Here is an 18,027-nt window from a genome sequence, read left to right as displayed (position 1 = left end):
TGGGCGTAAATATATACATTGCAATTATTCTCGATTGAGCTGCCGTTCATGTGCAAAAGATTAGCATTTCAATGAATATAATTATCAACTGTGTGTAGTGAATCTATTTGTCAATCACGCTCTCTGTCCTCACCCCTTTCCTTTGTCTATCAAGCCGTCATATTGGCTTCGTCCGCCAGGGACTTTTTCTTTGTATCATGTAGTAACCCAAATATCTACTGTTTGTTTTATTTAATTGTGTGATTATTTAGTTAGTAAATAAATAAGCCAATTTGTATATCGCTGATTCATAATTTAGGCTAGGATTCGTGCAGATTTCCAAAGAGTTTCATTAAATAGAAGACTGTAGTTCAGAAAACGATAACTCTAAACCTCAACATTTTCCTTGGTACCCCAACTTCCTAGTTACGCATATAAGGCCCCGCCCTGCCCCCCTTTCGGAAAAGCTGACCACGACTCCATTTTGTTGATCCCTGCCTACAGACAGAAACTAAAACAAGAGGCTCCCACGCTGAGGTCTTTCCAACGCTGGTCCGACCAAGCTGACTCCACACTCCAAGACTGCTTCCATCACGTGGACTGGGACATGTTTCGTATTGCGTCAGACAACAACATTGACGAATACGTTGATTCGGTGTGCGAGTTCATTAGAACGTGCGTTGAAGATGTCGTTCCCATAGCAACAATTAAAACATTCCCTAACCAGAAACCGTGGATTGATGGCAGCATTCGCGTGAAACTGAAAGCGCGAACCACTGCTTTTAATCAGGGCAAGGTGTCTGGTAACATGACCGAATACAAACAGTGCAGCTATTCCCTCCGCAAGGCTATCAAACAAGCTAAGCGTCAGTACAGAGACAAAGTAGAATCTCAATTCAACGGCTCAGACACAAGAGGCATGTGGCAGGGTCTACAGTCAATCACGGACTACAGGAAGAAATCCAGCCCAGTCACGGACCAGGATGTCCTGCTCCCAGGCAGACTAAATAACTTTTTTGCCCGCTTTGAGGACAATACAGTGCCACTGACACGGCCTGCAACGAAAACATGCGGTCTCTCCTTCACTGCAGCCGAGGTGAGTAAGACATTTAAACGTGTTAACCCTCGCAAGGCTGCAGGCCCAGACGGCATCCCCAGCCGCGCCCTCAGAGCATGCGCAGACCAGCTGGCCGATGTGTTTACGGACATATTCAATCAATCCCTATACCAGTCTGCTGTTCCCACATGCTTCAAGAGGGCCACCATTGTTCCTGTTCCCAAGAAAGCTAAGGTAACTGAGCTAAACGACTACCGCCCCGTAGCACTCACTTCCGTCATCATGAAGTGCTTTGAGAGACTAGTCAAGGACCATATCACCTCCACCCTACCTGACACCCTAGACCCACTCCAATTTGCTTACCGCCCAAATAGGTCCACAGACGATGCAATCTCAACCACACTGCACACTGCCCTAACCCATCTGGGTTTCGCTACACTCGCATTAACATCTGCTAACCATGTGTATGTGACAAATAAAATTTGATTTGATTTAATGTTTACATGTTTAGTTTTAATCACGTAATAATTAAACCTAGAGAACTGATTTGATAAAATAAGTATTCACATTTAATGCCAGTCCAGACACAACAGGAGCAAGCAGTAAAATACAAATCTCCAATATTTTACTGTTTACAATGCCTTTATCAATTAATTGGCTCCGTTTCTAAATGGTTGTGTTAGCTGTTTAATCTTAAGCAGCTGTATCTGGAGTCTGCATATGTTCATGAGTGTTAAAGTTCATAGACATTGTTGCCTAGTCTAGTAAATTGGCCAGTTTCAGACCCATTTCAGGTATACCAACTTTTCAGTCTACAAAAAAGGTACATTTGGCAGCAAAATGCATCAATTAATGTAGGCCTAGTCATTAAGCACACTTTGGGGTGTTTTGTAACAGATGTATATTTCAGTTCATCAAACGGTCCGAGTGCACATGCACTGTTTGGATGCGACAATTATTTTGAAGTGGACGAACATGCACAGGTAGCCTACTTTTGAAGTGATTTGTTTGACAATCAGATGAAAACATGACTGGTTGTGTTCATGCCACATAAAGGTAATTAATTTGTGTCGTTTTACTAGTAGGCTCATAAAAACTTCACGTATACATGCCCAATAGAGACAGCCACCGGAATGTCATGGTGTCATTCTCGCGCTGCTCTTTCGCTTTCGCTCTCACACACCTCTTCTCTGTCTCTGCCACACACTCCTTCATCCTCCAGTCCATGATGTAGCCAATCAGAGGACAGGTGACCAGGCAGAGCAGCTGCAGGGTGCCAAAGATGGACGAGTAGAAACTCACTAGAGAGGAGAGAACACACATTTAGACACACATGACAAGGACATGTCACTTTCACCAGGAGACATCTCTCACCTTTCTCCTTTGCCTCGACGATCAACTTCCCAGAAGCTGAGGAAAGAAAGGAGGACAACTTGATTAGAACACATTTACATGGAGGGAATATGGCCCAGTCATGACAGTGTGTTGGTTTGTCAGTTGACTGCCAGCAGGGTCTGGTTTGTCAGTTGACTGCCAGCAGGGTCTGGTTTGTCAGTTACTCACCGTGAGGGTCGCCGTGAGTGACGAGGAACTCCAGCATCTTGTTCATTGCGCCCATAAAGAAAATTATCCTGAGCTGGGTCATCCCCATGGTAACCAGACTCCACAGGAAGATGGGCGAGAACACCGACCTACGGAATGGGATGGCATCTGAGAGAGAGAGGGTAGGCAGACAGTTAATATGGGTCTAAGGGATGTGTTTGTGAGCAAGAGTTGCTGTTGTGTTTTCAGGTGTGTGTTCTCGACTCACTCTGTGTGTCAGCTGGGAGCTTCTCAGTGGAGTCGTTCAGGCCTCCATTCTTCTGACTCAACCTCTCTCCCACACTCTTATGGTCCCCAGACAGATAAGTCAGCGCTAACTTCTTACTGTTAAAGAGGAAAAGAAACCAAAGGTGAAAGTTGTTTATTACCTCATGTTGCATGTTAGTATTGGTAACTGTTGTATTTCTATTTAACTGTCACTCTTAGTACTACAGTAACCTGATCAAGTTTACTGTCTTGTTCTAGCATTGTGGAAGTATTATGATAATATTGTAATAGCCATTCTTTTGTGATCTGACGTTGTTTTACTGTTGTAATGACCTGTAGTCGACCTCGTCGGGCGTGGGGAAGGCCTCCACTGGCCAGTTGAGAAAACAATTGAGGAAGACTAAGCCTGCTAGACCCGACCACACCCACATGATCACCCGGAACGACACGCCCGCATCATAGATCAGCTTAGAGAGGGACGAAGGGAAAATGGGGTGTTATTAGTATAGAAGAGTATAAATATTTGAGGCTTACTGTGGAAAGGTCATTGAACGTGCATTCTATTTGTATGAGTGTTACGGAACAACGCTAACAAATATGCATTCATATCTGACAAACGTGCATCCATCATGGTTACCTTGACTCCAGGGAAGGTGACAGCGGAGGAGGCATAGGAGCCAATCATCAGAGACATGATGGTGGAGCTCAGACTGCCAAACATGTTGGGTAGCTGGAGGGAGAAAAATATATATTTACGGATAAGTCTCAAACACTGACAATTTTACCAAAGTAAAACACACACTGATACAGTGAGAGCACAGACAGTAGTAGTAAAGTCTTGTTTGAGAATGGAGCGCAAGATAGCGGTCAGTTTTGGTAGCTGAAGGAATTATTTGATTTCCTTACCCAATTATAACCATTGGATTATTTATACGGCCATAAAACCCCGTATGAATATGGTTTAGTTTATTTACCAAAGTAATTGATTACTTTCTGCAAGTTATTCACCTCTAAAACGAAGTTTGCGACAACACTAAACTAGCTTTTAAAAAAACGTTTTTAAATTAGCTTGTCGAACGTACATGGAAACTGCCACGACCAGAACCAAAATGAAAGAAATAGAGAGATCGTTAGATAGACAATTAACCACAAAATAGAGCATGATTTTGGGTACTCTTCAGAATCTAACTGTGGGGGGAAATACTGCAATAGGTGATGAAAATGTGGTGAGCACGGACAACAATGCTCACAACTTGCGCCCCTCCAGTCCCCTTGACCTTACGACCCAGGCACTCCAGTCAAGCCCCAGGGGAAAAAGATGAGGCCAAGAGGGTGTGTCACTTCTTGAGATGCAAAACAATATTGTAATGCTTATTGACAGCAAAGATGGATGAAAGGGCAAATGGCTTGGAGGACATGGTTAGGGAGAATACGATGAAAATTGAGGCCATTAAAAAATCTGTTGTCTTTATCTTTGGAGAAGTGAAAACCCTCAAAAGTGACATGAAGAAAGTGGAAGTTATCTGCCAGGAAAATGAAAAGAAGGTGGCTGAACTCGAGCAAAAGGTGAATGAGGCAGAGAGATACCAGCGCAGGTGGAACCTGAGGCTCCATGGAATTCCAGAGCAGACGGATGAGGACATCAAATGCAGAGTTGTTGACATCTGTGGAGCTGTCATTCCCGAATCAAAAGCCACACTTCAGGAAAATGTAGACATCGTCCATCGTTTGGGTAGACTAAAGGATCAAGACAAGAGACTGAGGACAACCATCATCCGGTTCACCAACAGATCTACACGGGATCTTCTTTGGAGGCGAGCGAAGAATTGTGAATTCCTCATCAAGCAAATATTGAGGTTCACAGAGGATCTGACCTCAGCAGACAAAGTGACAAGAGAGAAACTGTGGCTGCAGCTCGAAAGGCAGGGAAAACTGCATTTTATCGGTGCAAGAGTGATCATCGATGGGAAAGAAATGTGGCCAAATCAGAACATTTGAGTGAGAGCCAGAGTCTAACTCAGACAGAACGGTCAGGCCAAAAAACTGATTACCAGGTGAAAAGCAGCCTTTTATTATAAAAATGTACACAAACACTTGAATGAGAAAAGGCTGACCTGAGAACTGGTAAGCTAAACACTAACTATAGGTGAATAACTGCTTATTGTAAAGTCTAGATAATGTCTCCCCCTTGTGGGAGTAAGAATACTTTGGTAACTTTATGACCAATTTATTTTTGTATTTTTTTGGAGAGGTTAATAATGGGATGGAAATCCTTTTGAGTTACATATCCTTAGGAATAACTTATATTAGCATAACAAGGTTGTTGGTTGAAGTTTGTCTTTATCTCTTTGTTCAATTAATGTCAGAGGTATTTGTAATTTACTCAAGCGTAAGACTATTTTCCTGTATTGCAAACGGTTTAATGCAGACTTTTACTTTTTGGAAAAATCAATCGGGTAACGATATCTGGTTATCATATGGCAACAACCACTCTGCAGGTATAGCAATTTTAAGAGGTGCATTTTTAGGGAAGGTCATCAGTAGTAAGACTCACCACTCTGGATGTTGGTTAATTTTAACAGTAAATTTCAACAGTGAAATGTTTTTATTAGGGAATATTTATGCATCCAACAACAAACAAAACAACAGGATATTATTTAAAGAATTTGAAGAAGAAATTAAGAGTTATAGGTGTATTTCATGACATCAAAATTATCTTAGGTGGAGATTTTAATTCTTTATCTAATGTGATGATTGACAGATATCCCCCTCCTAACAGATCCAGCATAGTTAATCCTGAGTTTAATAACCTATGTCTTGGTCTTGGATTAGTAGATATTTGGAGATCTAAATGTCCTGATAAAAAGGAATTCACTTGGAGTAACAAGGACATGTCCAGACAGTCAAGAATTGACTTCTGGTTGATTTCTAATTCATTAGATAATTCTGTAGTCAGGGTATCAATTGAACCATCAATTCTTACTGGTTATATTCTTATCTTTAAATATGAATGGATCAGAAGTTATTGGAAACTCAATAGTAGACTGTTGGAAGATGATAATTTCAAGATGAATGCCAAAGATATTATTCAAGACAATTGGAGGAAAGCCCAACTATTTAAGTCTTATGGGAAATATTGGGAATTAATGAAGTATGAAATAAGACAAACAGCCACGAAGAGAGGTAGAGAAATTGCTGAACTTAAAAGATTGAGGGAAGATAGGATTTCCTTAACAAGTTTCTCTCTAATCTCCATGGAGGACCTTGATGAAGAAGAAGGTTCAGTTCTTTTCTTTACAACTAGAAATGGACCCAATGTATGAAGAGAGAGCAAAAGGGGCATTTGTAAGATCAAGGAGGAGGTGGTTGGAGGAAGGTGAAAAAAATACAAAATACTTTTACAATTTAGAAAGAAAAATTCAGAATGTACATCTATTCATAAGCTCAATATAGATGGCAAAGAAAATGAAAACCCCAAAGATATTTCAAAATGTTTCAGAATTCTATGGTAACCTTTATACCAGTAATGCCTGTCCTACTAGTGACATATCTGCCTTTCTAGACTCTGTCAAAGACTGCACAATTCATAGATGAAGACTTCCAAAAGTCTTGTGATGAAATTATTTATATTAATTAAATAAAAAAAATGTATCAGCAAGTTAAGAGAACAAATCTCCAGGGAATGATGGTGTTATCAGTGAATTCTATAAATATGTTAAGGAGGATATTATTGAATTTCTATTTAATGTTAAGGAGGCAATTGATTTTGGGGTCCTGCCTGTTTCTATGACACAGGGACTAATTTCTGTAATACCCAAAACAAACAAGGATTCTATGATGTTAGAAAATTGGAGACCAAGCACATTAATGAACAATGATGGAAAGATACTTGCATCCATCTTTGCAGAAATACTTAAAGGTATTGACCAAATCATTGATGATACCCAGTCTGGTTTTATGAAGGACAGACAAATATGTAATATTCTACTAGTATTGGACTTGATAGACGACAATGAGCACATTATGGAAGATAGCTTTATTTTATTTGTTGATACAGTTGAACATTATTTTCTTTTTGAGACTTTGATTTTTTGGTTTTGGTCAATATTTACAAAGTGTAATTAAGACACTTTACAATAATAGTAACAGCTCTGTTAAATTATCCCATGGAACTTCAAAGATTCGACATTAGACGTGGAATTAAACAAGGATGCCCAATTTCTCCTTTCTTATTTTATTGGTCACACAAGTTGTCACTTCATATAAATAAGGATAGTTTTAGGGGTATTCAGATACAAAACAGAGATTAAATGTTCACAATTGGCTGACACCACCATTTAAAAAAATAAATATCATAATGAAATCAAGAAAGCTATTGAGTGTATTAATGCCTTCACACATGTGTCAGGTTTATCTCTGAATATTAGGAAATGTGAATTATTTCCGTTGAAAAGATGCGACTTAAACTCAGTATGTAATATCCCTGTAAAAGATGTGATCACATATCTTGGTATTACAGTTAGCAAAGATCAGAAAGAAAGGGCCAACTTATATTTCTTTCCCATTGTAGAATTGGAATGAGATTTAACTCCTGGTCATTAAGAGATCTTTCTTTATCTGGACGTGTACTTTTATCATTCTGAAGGTCCAGATGAGTTTATACCTCCCTTGCCTTGGATGTTCCTCTGTCAGTAACTAAAATGGTTGATACTAAATTATTTAACTTCATATGGAGGAATAAATCTCATTATTTAAGAAAAGCGGTAATATGTAGCCCCCAAGGTGAGGGAGGGTTGAATGTTTAGGATTTTAAATCCTCTAATATAATCTTTAAGATTAAATGGATACAAAACTATTTAAGAAATAAGGATTGCATTTGGAATATCATCCCTAATTTAATATTCCAACAAATTGGTCTAGAATTCTTACTCAAATGCAACTTTGATATGGGTAAAATCCCTATTAAGTGTGCAAACTTTCATAAACAACTACTTCTAACTTGGAAACAATTTTCCCCCTCATAGGTATACAATCTGGAATAATAAAGACAAATATAAAAACAAGTCTGTTTTTCCAGAACTGGTTTGACAACATTATTTGGGTTAAACAATTATTGAATAATGATGGACAACTATATGATTATCCAGAATTTATTAGAACACACAATGTTACATTCACTCCTGAGGAGTATCAAATTGTTGTTACAGCTGTCCCTAAAGGTGCTATTCTTCTTTTATGAGAATATAACAGTACTCCAAGTGCAACTGTTGAGGATTTTGTAGCCTCAATACAACTAGAAGGAATTGACATTTTAAACTATAAATGTAATAACATGTATATAAGGAAACTGTCAATATGTTACTATTCCCTCTGCTAAAATGTACTGGAATGCAGCCCTAGGACAATTGAACTGGAACAACGTGTTATCTGGTAAATATTGTATATCTAATAAGGTGAAAGAAGTATTATACAAACTCATTCATAGAATCTGCCCTGTATAGACCTTTATTATACACCAGATTTAAAATAGCTATTGATAACAAATGTGTATTTTGTGATTGTGACCCAGAGACTCTTGACCATTTATTTTGCTCTTATGTCATAAGATTTTGGTGTGAGTTAAAAGAACATTTGTTAATTTGAAAGACTGATAGTGTTTTATTTTGAACCAAATTATATAGACCCTGATTTAACTTTCATTGTTAATTTGCTTCTTTCATGGAAGATTCTTTATCCATAAAATGAAGTGGGCAGAGAACAAACCCCTTTTCACATTATTTAAGATAGAATTTAAATATTATTTTGAAATGATCAGTAAATGTAAAAACAATAGCAATACGCACCATAAAAGTATTTAACAAATTGAAAATAAAGCTTGATATGTAATACCCCTCTGTTAGGTTTATGTACTCTTGTTTTATATATATATATATATATATATATATATATATATATTATATTCCTTTTTTTTGTTGTATTTGTTGTGTTCATAATAAAAATAAAATTTTTAAAAATATATTTTTTTAAAGTCTTGTTTTAAAAGTCTTGCAGTAATGCAATTTCAACAGCAGAGGGCACAAAGGTATTGAGTAAAACAGGCCTACAGTATCACTTTGGCAGGGGAAGTAAGTATCACACTAAAACGACTTCCTATCATTTAATAAAGTTAATAACAGACATGTCATAGACACAGAAGGATGGAAGCATAATTAAAAATGGTTTTAGACCCAACGACATTCAATAAGAGTTCATGAGCTAGGCCATTCTCAGCAGACTATCAGCAACCATACATCAACGATGCGTAAACGAATAACAGCGACACTGACGTGCAGTGTCAATGTCCCTTGATTTAAAAAAGTTATGATAATTTCTTCATGCTCAGGATCTCATACCAAATTGATCCCTATGATAGTCATTTACTTATTAAGTGCAGACTACAGAGCAATCTTGCAGCACGAACTTAACATTAGTTTCAACAAGTCAAGATGCCCATTGAAGTTATTTGCATAACTGAATCTGAGAGTTTAGGGAAATATTTTTACACAATATTTTCTTCCCATGAGCAGTAGTACTCGTGCCGACTGAAAGTGAAACGTGACGGTGTGAGCGAGGGGAAGTTGTGATCTTTTTGTCACCAGGTTGGTGTGTTGCTGGAGCCTAGAGGTCTCCCTAGGGTCAGGTCAGAGAAGTCAGGTCTGGCACAACAACAGGCTGTTCCTGGCCGTGTTCCGACACGACACTGGACCAGTAAAGACACATGAAACACCCGTCCTCATTGATGGATTCCTAGAAGGCAAATATTTCCCATCCTGGCGTTGCAGACAACGTGTAACGCTACAGATACCCCAGGATGATCTCTGGCAGATTTTGTGAATGCCAGGGGCCATGTGCTAAAAACACACAGAGAAAAGTTAGTATCTCTTACAAACGTCAAAGTAAAGTTATTCTAGCCATGTTAAATGCCAGTCTTAACGCTTGCCTGTTACCTAACTGTACAGCACAGTGAGATAGAGCGTCTCGGCACCTGTCTGTTTGTATGGTGTGTGTGTGTGAAGGAGGAGATACTCCCACTGGTTCTCTGACTGGAGCCCATAAAGCACACATTTAACACATGTCCTTCAAGCACGACATCCCTGTTTGGACTGCCAGGGTCAGTGGAAACATGTGTGTTTAGCAGACAGGAATGACCTACACCACATGACCAGAAGTATGTGGACATCTGCTTGATGAACATCTCATTCCAAAATCATGGGCATTGATATGGAGTTGGACCCCCCATTGCTGCATTGCTGCTATAACAGCCTCCACTCTACTGGGAAGGCTTTTCACTAGATGTTGGAACATTGCTGCAGTTCATCCCAAAGGTGTTTGATGGGAAGAGGTCAGGGCTCTGTGCAGACCAGTCAAGTTCTTCCACACTGATCTCGACAAATCATTTCTGTATGGACCTCGCTTTGTGCATGGGGGCATTGTCAACAGGAAAGGGCCTTCCCCAAACTGTTGCCACAAAGTTGGAAGCACAGAATCATCTAGAATGTCATTGTATGCTGTAGTTAAGATTTCCCTTCACTGGAATGAAGGGGCCTAGCCCGAACCATGAAAAACAGCCACAGACCATTATTCCTCCTCCACTAAACTTTACAGTTGGCACTATGCATTGGGGCAGGTAGGGTTCTCCTGGCATCCGCCAAACCCAGATTTGTCCGTCGGACTGCAAGATGGTGAAGCGTGATTCATCACTCTAGAGACGTTTCCACTGCTCCAGAGTCCAATGGCCAGCGAGCTTTACACCACTCCAGCCAACGCGTAGACTTGTGTGCGGCTGCTCGGCCATGGAAACCCATTTCATAAAGCTCCCGACAAACAGTTATTGTGCAGACGTTACTTCCAGAGGCAGTTTGTGTCAGTATTGCAATCTCGGTAAGATGATTTTTACGCGCTACGTGCTTCTGCACAGAGTTCTCGTTCTGTGAGATTCTGTGGCCTACCACTTCCCGGCGGAGCTGCTGTTGTTCCTAGATGTTTCCACTTCACAATAACAGCACTTACAGTTGACCGGGGCAGCTCTAACAGGGCAGTAATTTGATGAACTGACTTGTTGGAAAGGTGGCATCCTATGATGGTGCCACATTGAAAGCCACCGAGCTCTTCAGTAAGGCCATTCTACTTCCAATGTTTGTCTAGGAGATTGCATGGCTGTGTGCTTGATTTTATACACCTGTCAGCAACGGGTGTGGATGAAATAACCAAATCCACTAATTTGCAGCGGTGTCCACATACTTGTGTATATGCAGTGCATTCGGGAGATCTTCAGACATTGACCTTTTCCACATTGTTACGTTACATCCTTAATCTAAAATAATTTGTTTTTCCCGCCTCATCAATCTACACACAATATCCCATAAAGACAAGGCAAAAAGTGTATTTTTGTGTGTGCACATTACATTTACATAAGTATTCAGTATACGTATCCCTTTGCTGAGAATCAAAATTGAGCTCAGATCCATCCTGTTTCCATTGATCATCCTTGAAGTTTCTACAACTTTTAACTACAAATTAAGAAATTAATTTAATCCATTTTAGAATAAGGCTGTAACGTAATAAAATGTGGAAATGGGAAGGGGTCTGAATACTTTCCGAAAGCACTGTATAGTGTAGCTGGTTTACTGACAGACCATACAGTCTGTCATGTTCATGTGAATTACTGGAAATTTGACATGGATTTGAAAATGCATTCCAGGATATATACATATATGAAAAGCACATCTGTGAAAAGAGAATATGGGTGTAAATGTGTCTAAGAGAAACAGAGAAAGAGACAGGGAAGAATGACACTGTGAGCGAGACAAAACGTGTAGTTGATGTTAGCGTCACCAAAGAAAGAGATTATACAGCAGTTGGCCTCTTCACTCTTTCTTAACGTTTAAACAGCCATTTTTGTATCTGTTTTCCATTTAGCATTCCATGTGAATTCACAATGCAGCTGCGCTGCTAGCAGCAAAGGTTTGGGTCTCACCGTGCATCCCTTTCAGATGGTTAAGCATTGCACCTGTACTACCATCTACTAGGGTCCTAGAAGTTATTCTAGCCAAAATCACGGAATCCCTGACATTAAAACAGAATTCAATAGTATTAAAAAAATGTAGTGAACTTATTAGAAAATTTATTAATGTACCCAAGTTAAATCATAAGACATGCACAAAATGCATCAGTGATTCGTATTTTCCTGCAACTTTTTGAAAAGGCACAGGAACGCCCCGGTCTTTCACAAGAAATCCATAGCACGTTGGGGACGATAAAACAACGGAAGCCCATTCCTTTTCAAATGAAGGAAGCTAAGTGGGCGGGGACCGTTGGTCGATGCGGAGAATGGGAGAGAGACGTGAAAATTAGGGAAAGCTGAACTTTATGCAAATACTCTGACAACTCATTGCTATTGACCAAAGCTCACTCAAGTTTCCAGCTCCTACTCGATTGGCTGTTGATACCTAGGCACCATCTAGCCTGTTTTTTTTTTTAATATCTTGCTAGCACCAACATGACGGCTAAGCATGGATGGCTATCCGAATTTACAAGCATCTCGGCAATTGTGTGTGTGGTGCGTGTATGTCTAGTCTATACTCAGTGTAGCCGTTAGCAATAATGCTAATGATAAACGTCTGCGGGTAGATGGAAAGGGTTTCCCCAAAACCTTCTCAATTAAAGGTGAACTACAAAATAGCCTATGCCTACCCGGCTGAATGACATCATGATTATTTGCACCAATCCAGTTGCCATTTGTTGGTTTAAGCATTGTTGTGGACTTCCAATGCTGTTGTTTTTCTATTAAAACGTGATTTTGCAGACAAATTTATGGATTTTCTAGGGCCACACATGTACCTCAATTTCACCTTGCAAAGTTTGCATTTCTTTTTCATTTAACTTCTCATAGCATTGCCATACAGGACTTTGCTGCTGTTTGTTATGGGATTTTTATGAATAATGACTAAATTATGCATACATTTAACGTAGAACTATAACTGAACAGGATACTACCCCGTCACTGTATTAATGTATGAATCTTATTATAATCATAACACTGAATATAATGTGTTTAGTTTTAGTCAAGAATTCGAACAAGCGCTTTCTGTTCCTGGAGCTATCGTCAGACCGGCTGGAATACTGTGTTCCTTACAGGACATTCTGTCCCCACCCAGGGAGGGGAGATACCTTGGGCTTGTAGTAGATTGTTTAACAGGTGGCAGACAATGTGAGAAGGCTTGTGAACTATATTGAAAATAAAAGAGCCGCACACTCTAGGAGCTCAGATGCAAAAATGTAATACCAATGTTTCGACAGCCAAGCTGTCTTCATCATCACTTTATTGCCATTGTATCTGAGAGGGACATTTATGACGAAATGTGAGGTATATAGACCAATGAACAAGAAATGATAGGCAGAACGTTCCCGTAAATAAACATTTGACTATTGTAGACTGGGCCTCTGTCTGTTTTTATTTCTATCAGTATCCTACAAATCCTGATATAACAGACTGAGTAATTTAATTTAATTGGTTAAAGAACATGAGAACTTAATTCTCCTAACATGTTGCTTGCCTTTCCAACTGTCAACAACGATGATAGTGAGGTGCAGAGTCAACTCTAAATTGATTCGTCGACTCCCATTTCTGAGTGCCATGATTTGAGTTTCTATTGGACAACTTCAAGTATGTCCCTCCGGTTTGGTTCTGTTTAAGAAACATTTTGCAACAGAATCGATGTAATGAAGCCCCAAGCAAGCCAGCGCGAGGGAGAGGAGGCAAAAAAAACATGGTGAGCATATGTCTTGGTAATCTGTTTCGCATGCCTCAGAAATTGACCAAAGTAGCCTAAAGTTCACCTCTTTCCCCAGGCCTTTATAGCCTATAACAAGCAAAATAATATGTTTTGTGATAACTGCACTGTGATTTTAATTTTTTTTCAGTTTGGGATTTTTGTTAACATTAAGTATTCCAATTTCATTTAAAAATTCACGCCCCTAGCAGGAAGCACTAAACCACAGCTGAGAGTACTCTCTTCCTCTCTCTGTCTTACACCCCCTTCTGTAGGCCCAGGAGGGTTTCCTGACCATATAACCTGACCAGGAAATACTCTGGGCCCAAGTTAAAGTTAAAGATCCTGTTTTCAAACCCCTCTCTGTCTCATCTGCCCTCTCTCTTTCTCAGGTCCTGTCAGTCTGTCTGTTTGTCTCTCTCAAGACACAGGGGGGGGGGGGGGGGGGGCTTGGGAGGAATGTGGCGGTTGCCATAGGAGATCTTAAAACGGAACAGCAATCACCTGCCGGCTCAGCCTCAGACCGCTTAAAATTGGCCAGGAGGTTTTCCTGACCAGGAACAACTCTAGGCCCTAGTTATAGTCTAGTGTTTTCCTGGTAAAGTCCTGGCCCTACTCTTATACATAGCATGAAATGCCAATTGTCCACCAGCCAATCCTAAACACAACCTTAACTCAATATAACCCCTTTAACTAGGGATGTTAACAGTTAACCGTTAATCGGTTAGCCGCCAAAAATGCATTTGACCGGTCATGATTTATTTGTCTAATTTGCATACATTTAGTGGAATTAAAATTGGCTCATGTGTATTTTCATTAGTTGTCAAGCATCTTATTTATCACATGCGCACAGCATACAGAGCCCAGTTGGGGGAAAAAAGCTGGTACTGGAGTGAAAAGTGCTTTTGTTAGCCCAGTCGTCATTGCACAACAAATAAATTCTTAAATGTAAATCGGAAGTTAAAAACTGTTTTGATGGCCACAACTAAAAATAGCTACTATTTGTATTTCTCAATCTCAACTCATAACTAAAGTGCGACTCCCATTCCAGTGCATAGGCTATAGTCAACAGTAGGCAGGCTATAGTCAACAGTAGGCAGGCTATAGTCAACAGTAGGCAGGCTATCAGAGCACCACCCACCACTTTGTAATGTGAGCGTGAGGCAGCATAATTGTTTGAAACCTGAACGTTCCACTTTACTTTAAATAACGAGGCATGTCTTACCTTGCTTTAGAGTAGCCTAGCCAAAATCCAACCATAGAAACATGGAGGCAATTATTTTATAAAGATTTCCTCATACCATTAACCATAATTTTCTACTGCTCTATTGGTTTTCATTTCAACTTTCTTTCGTTGTCCAGAACCTAACCATGTTAGTTGTTGCTATTAGATTCTCTTTATACGTCTCAGATATTAATCTCTGTCACATATAGAACCGCTTGGAAAAACAGAGACATCAGAGGGGTCAGAAAGGGACAAATGGAGAAGAGGGAATGTCAATGGCTAGCAAGATTGGTGTATATGTGTGACAATGGAAAAACGCTTTGAGATGAGAGGGAGGGAGGGCGCCCTTGTGTGTTTTGGGTAGAGGTGGATGGGCGGAGCAGAGGAGGATGTGTGACAAGTCAGGGCTTACGATTGGTGGGAGGCACAAGTGGGACAATTTCCATACGGAAAAAGGCTAAACACCTGACTAAGATACAGACTAAACAACACCTGACTAACATACACAGCCCTTCAGTAGGGTAATAATAGCACACTGGTTGCCCAAGACAAACACAGACAAGGTGCCCCATATCAGATGACGTGCATACACCACATCACACACACACACAAACAAATAGCTTCCAGACACAACACAACACTCTCTGTCTTCTTAGTTCTATGACGCTGACCACCACCATATTACTCAACAATCAATACTGGGTAATTGTCTTTCATTTGTGCTGCAAAAACACCTGTTGGCACATCATACAAACAGGCCAAAACCTATATTGTTTTTTCAGTGATATGGGTCAGACCTGGGTTCAAATACTATTTTAAATATCTCAATTACTTTCACATACATTCAAAGTATTCAGATGTCTTTTCAAATAAAAGATAAGTAGTTGAATATTTCAATGCATTTGAAAATACCCAAAATACCCAAATACACTGACTCAAATACAACCCATGCATTTGACCTATATTTGAAAATACTGCTTGGCTCAACACACAGGGCTGCTGCGGGCCCGGGGAGGTTTTGTTAACCTTCCGGGTCAGTCAATTATCCGTCAATTGCCCAGTTAGGCCAGTGATTTTTTGTTTGTTTGTTTGTAATAATGCTATATAATTGATGGAAAAAAAACAGAACATTCCAGAAACGGTTAGTTCATATAATGATACATTTTAAAAAACAAACTAGATCTGACTTTGCTGATAGCTACATTGAGGTAAATCATTCTTACTATTTATTTATTTTTACCTTTAGGCAAGTCAGTTAAGAACAAATTCTTATTTTCAATGACGGCCTAGGAACAGTGGGCCTGTTCAGGGGCAGAACGACAGCTCGGGGATTTGAACTTGCAACCTTTCGGTTACCAGTCCAACGCTCTAACCACTAGGCTACTCTGCCTTCAGAAAGTATTCATACCCCCGGACTTATTCCGCATTTTGTTGTGACCAACTGAATTCAAAATAGATTTCTCACATATCTACACACAATACCCAATAATGACAAAGTGAAAACATGTTTAGACATTTTAGCAAATGAATAGAATGTGAGGAAATACTTTGTAGAAGCACCTTCTTGGGTATGTCTGGATCAGCTTTGTACATCTGGATTTGGGGATTTTCTCCCATTCTTCCTTGCAGATTTTCTCAAGCTCTGTTAAGTTAGATAGGGGGTGGCGGTGAACAGCAATCTTCAAGTCTTTTCACAGATTTTCAATGGGATTCAAGTCTGTACTTTGGCTGGGCCACTCAGACTTTCACATTCTTGTTCTGAAGCCATTCCAACATTGCTTTGGCTGTATGCTTGGAGTCATTGTCCCGTTAATCTTTGCCACCCAGTCTAAGGTCATTTCAAATCAAATCAAATGTTATTTGTCACATACACATGGTTAGCAGATGTTAATGCAAGTGTAGGGAAATGCTTGTGCTTCTAGTTCCGACAATGCAGTAATAACCAACAAGTAATCTAGCTAACAATTCCAAAACTACTACCTTATAGACACAAGTGTAAGGGGATAAAGAATATGTACATAAAGATATATGAATGAGTGATGGTACAGAGCGGCATAGGCAAGATACAGTAGATGGTATTGAGTACAGTATATACATATGAGATGAGTATGTAAACAAAGTGGCATAGTTAAAGTGGCTAGTGATACATGTATTACATAAAGATGGCAAGATGCAGTAGATGATATAGAATACAGTATATACGTATACATATGAGATTAATAATGTAGGGTATGTAAACATTATATTAGGTAGCATTGTTTAAAGTGGCTAGTGATATATTTTACATCATTTCCCATCAATTCCCATTATTAAAGTGGCTGGAGTTGAGTCAGTCACCACTCAATGTTAGTGGTGGCTGTTGAACAGTCTGATGGCCTTGAGATAGAAGCTGTTTTTCAGTCTCTCGGTCCCAGCTTTGATGCACCTGTACTGACCTCGCCTTCTGGAAGGTAGCGGGGTGAACAGGCAGTGGCTCGTGTGGTTGTTGTCCTTGATGATCTTTATGGCCTTCCTGTGACATCGGGTGGTGTAGGTGTCCTGGAGGGCAGGTAGTTTGCCCCCGGTGATGCGTTGTGCAGACCTCACTACCCTCTGGAGAGCCTTACGGTTGTGGGCGGAGCAGTTGCCGTACCAGGCGGTGATACAGCCCGACAGGATGCTCTCGATTGTGCATCTGTAGAAGTTTGTGAGTGCTTTTGGTGACAAGCCGAATTTCTTCAGCCTCCTGAGGTTGAAGAGGCGCTGCTGCGCCTTCTTCACGATGCGGTCTGTGTGGGTGGACCAATTCAGTTTGTCTGTGATGTGTACGCCGAGGAACTTAAAACTTACTACCCTCTCCACAACTGTTCCATCGATGTGGATAGGGGGGTGTTCCCTCTGCTGTTTCCTGAAGTCCACAATCATCTCCTTAGTTTTGTTGACGTTGAGTGTGAGGTTATTTTCCTGACACCACACTCCGAGGGCCCTCACCTCCTCCCTGTAGGCCGTCTCGTCGTTGTTGGTAATCAAGCCTACCACTGTTGTGTCGTCCGCAAACTTGATGATTGAGTTGGAGGCGTGCGTGGCCACGCAGTCGTGGGTGAACAGGGAGTACAGGAGAGGGCTCAGAACGCACCCTTGTGGGGCCCCAGTGTTGAGGATCAGCG

General features: G+C 40.2%; 1 protein-coding gene across 4 annotated transcripts in view; it reads right to left on the bottom strand.

Annotated features, from left to right (window-relative positions):
* Positions 1-18,027, bottom strand: part of LOC139390554 (large neutral amino acids transporter small subunit 3-like) — a 40,450-nt gene that overhangs the window by 4,376 nt on the left and 18,047 nt on the right. For all 4 annotated transcript variants that reach the window (XM_071137753.1, XM_071137754.1, XM_071137751.1 and 1 more), the window contains 6 exons: positions 3,483-3,575; positions 3,179-3,312; positions 2,847-2,962; positions 2,600-2,746; positions 2,411-2,446; positions 2,220-2,337 (listed from right to left, as the gene is read on the bottom strand). In XM_071137753.1, the coding sequence (XP_070993854.1) occupies positions 2,220-2,337; positions 2,411-2,446; positions 2,600-2,746; positions 2,847-2,962; positions 3,179-3,312; positions 3,483-3,575 (644 nt within the window). The remainder of the gene's footprint in view (positions 1-2,219; positions 2,338-2,410; positions 2,447-2,599; positions 2,747-2,846; positions 2,963-3,178; positions 3,313-3,482; positions 3,576-18,027) is intronic.

The sequence above is a fragment of the Oncorhynchus clarkii genome, chromosome 31 (assembly GCF_045791955.1).
Source record: "Oncorhynchus clarkii lewisi isolate Uvic-CL-2024 chromosome 31, UVic_Ocla_1.0, whole genome shotgun sequence".
Taxonomy (NCBI): Eukaryota; Metazoa; Chordata; class Actinopteri; order Salmoniformes; family Salmonidae; genus Oncorhynchus; species Oncorhynchus clarkii.
The sequence above is the reverse complement of the archived record's forward strand: the minus strand, read 5'-3'. Positions and strand labels throughout refer to the sequence as shown.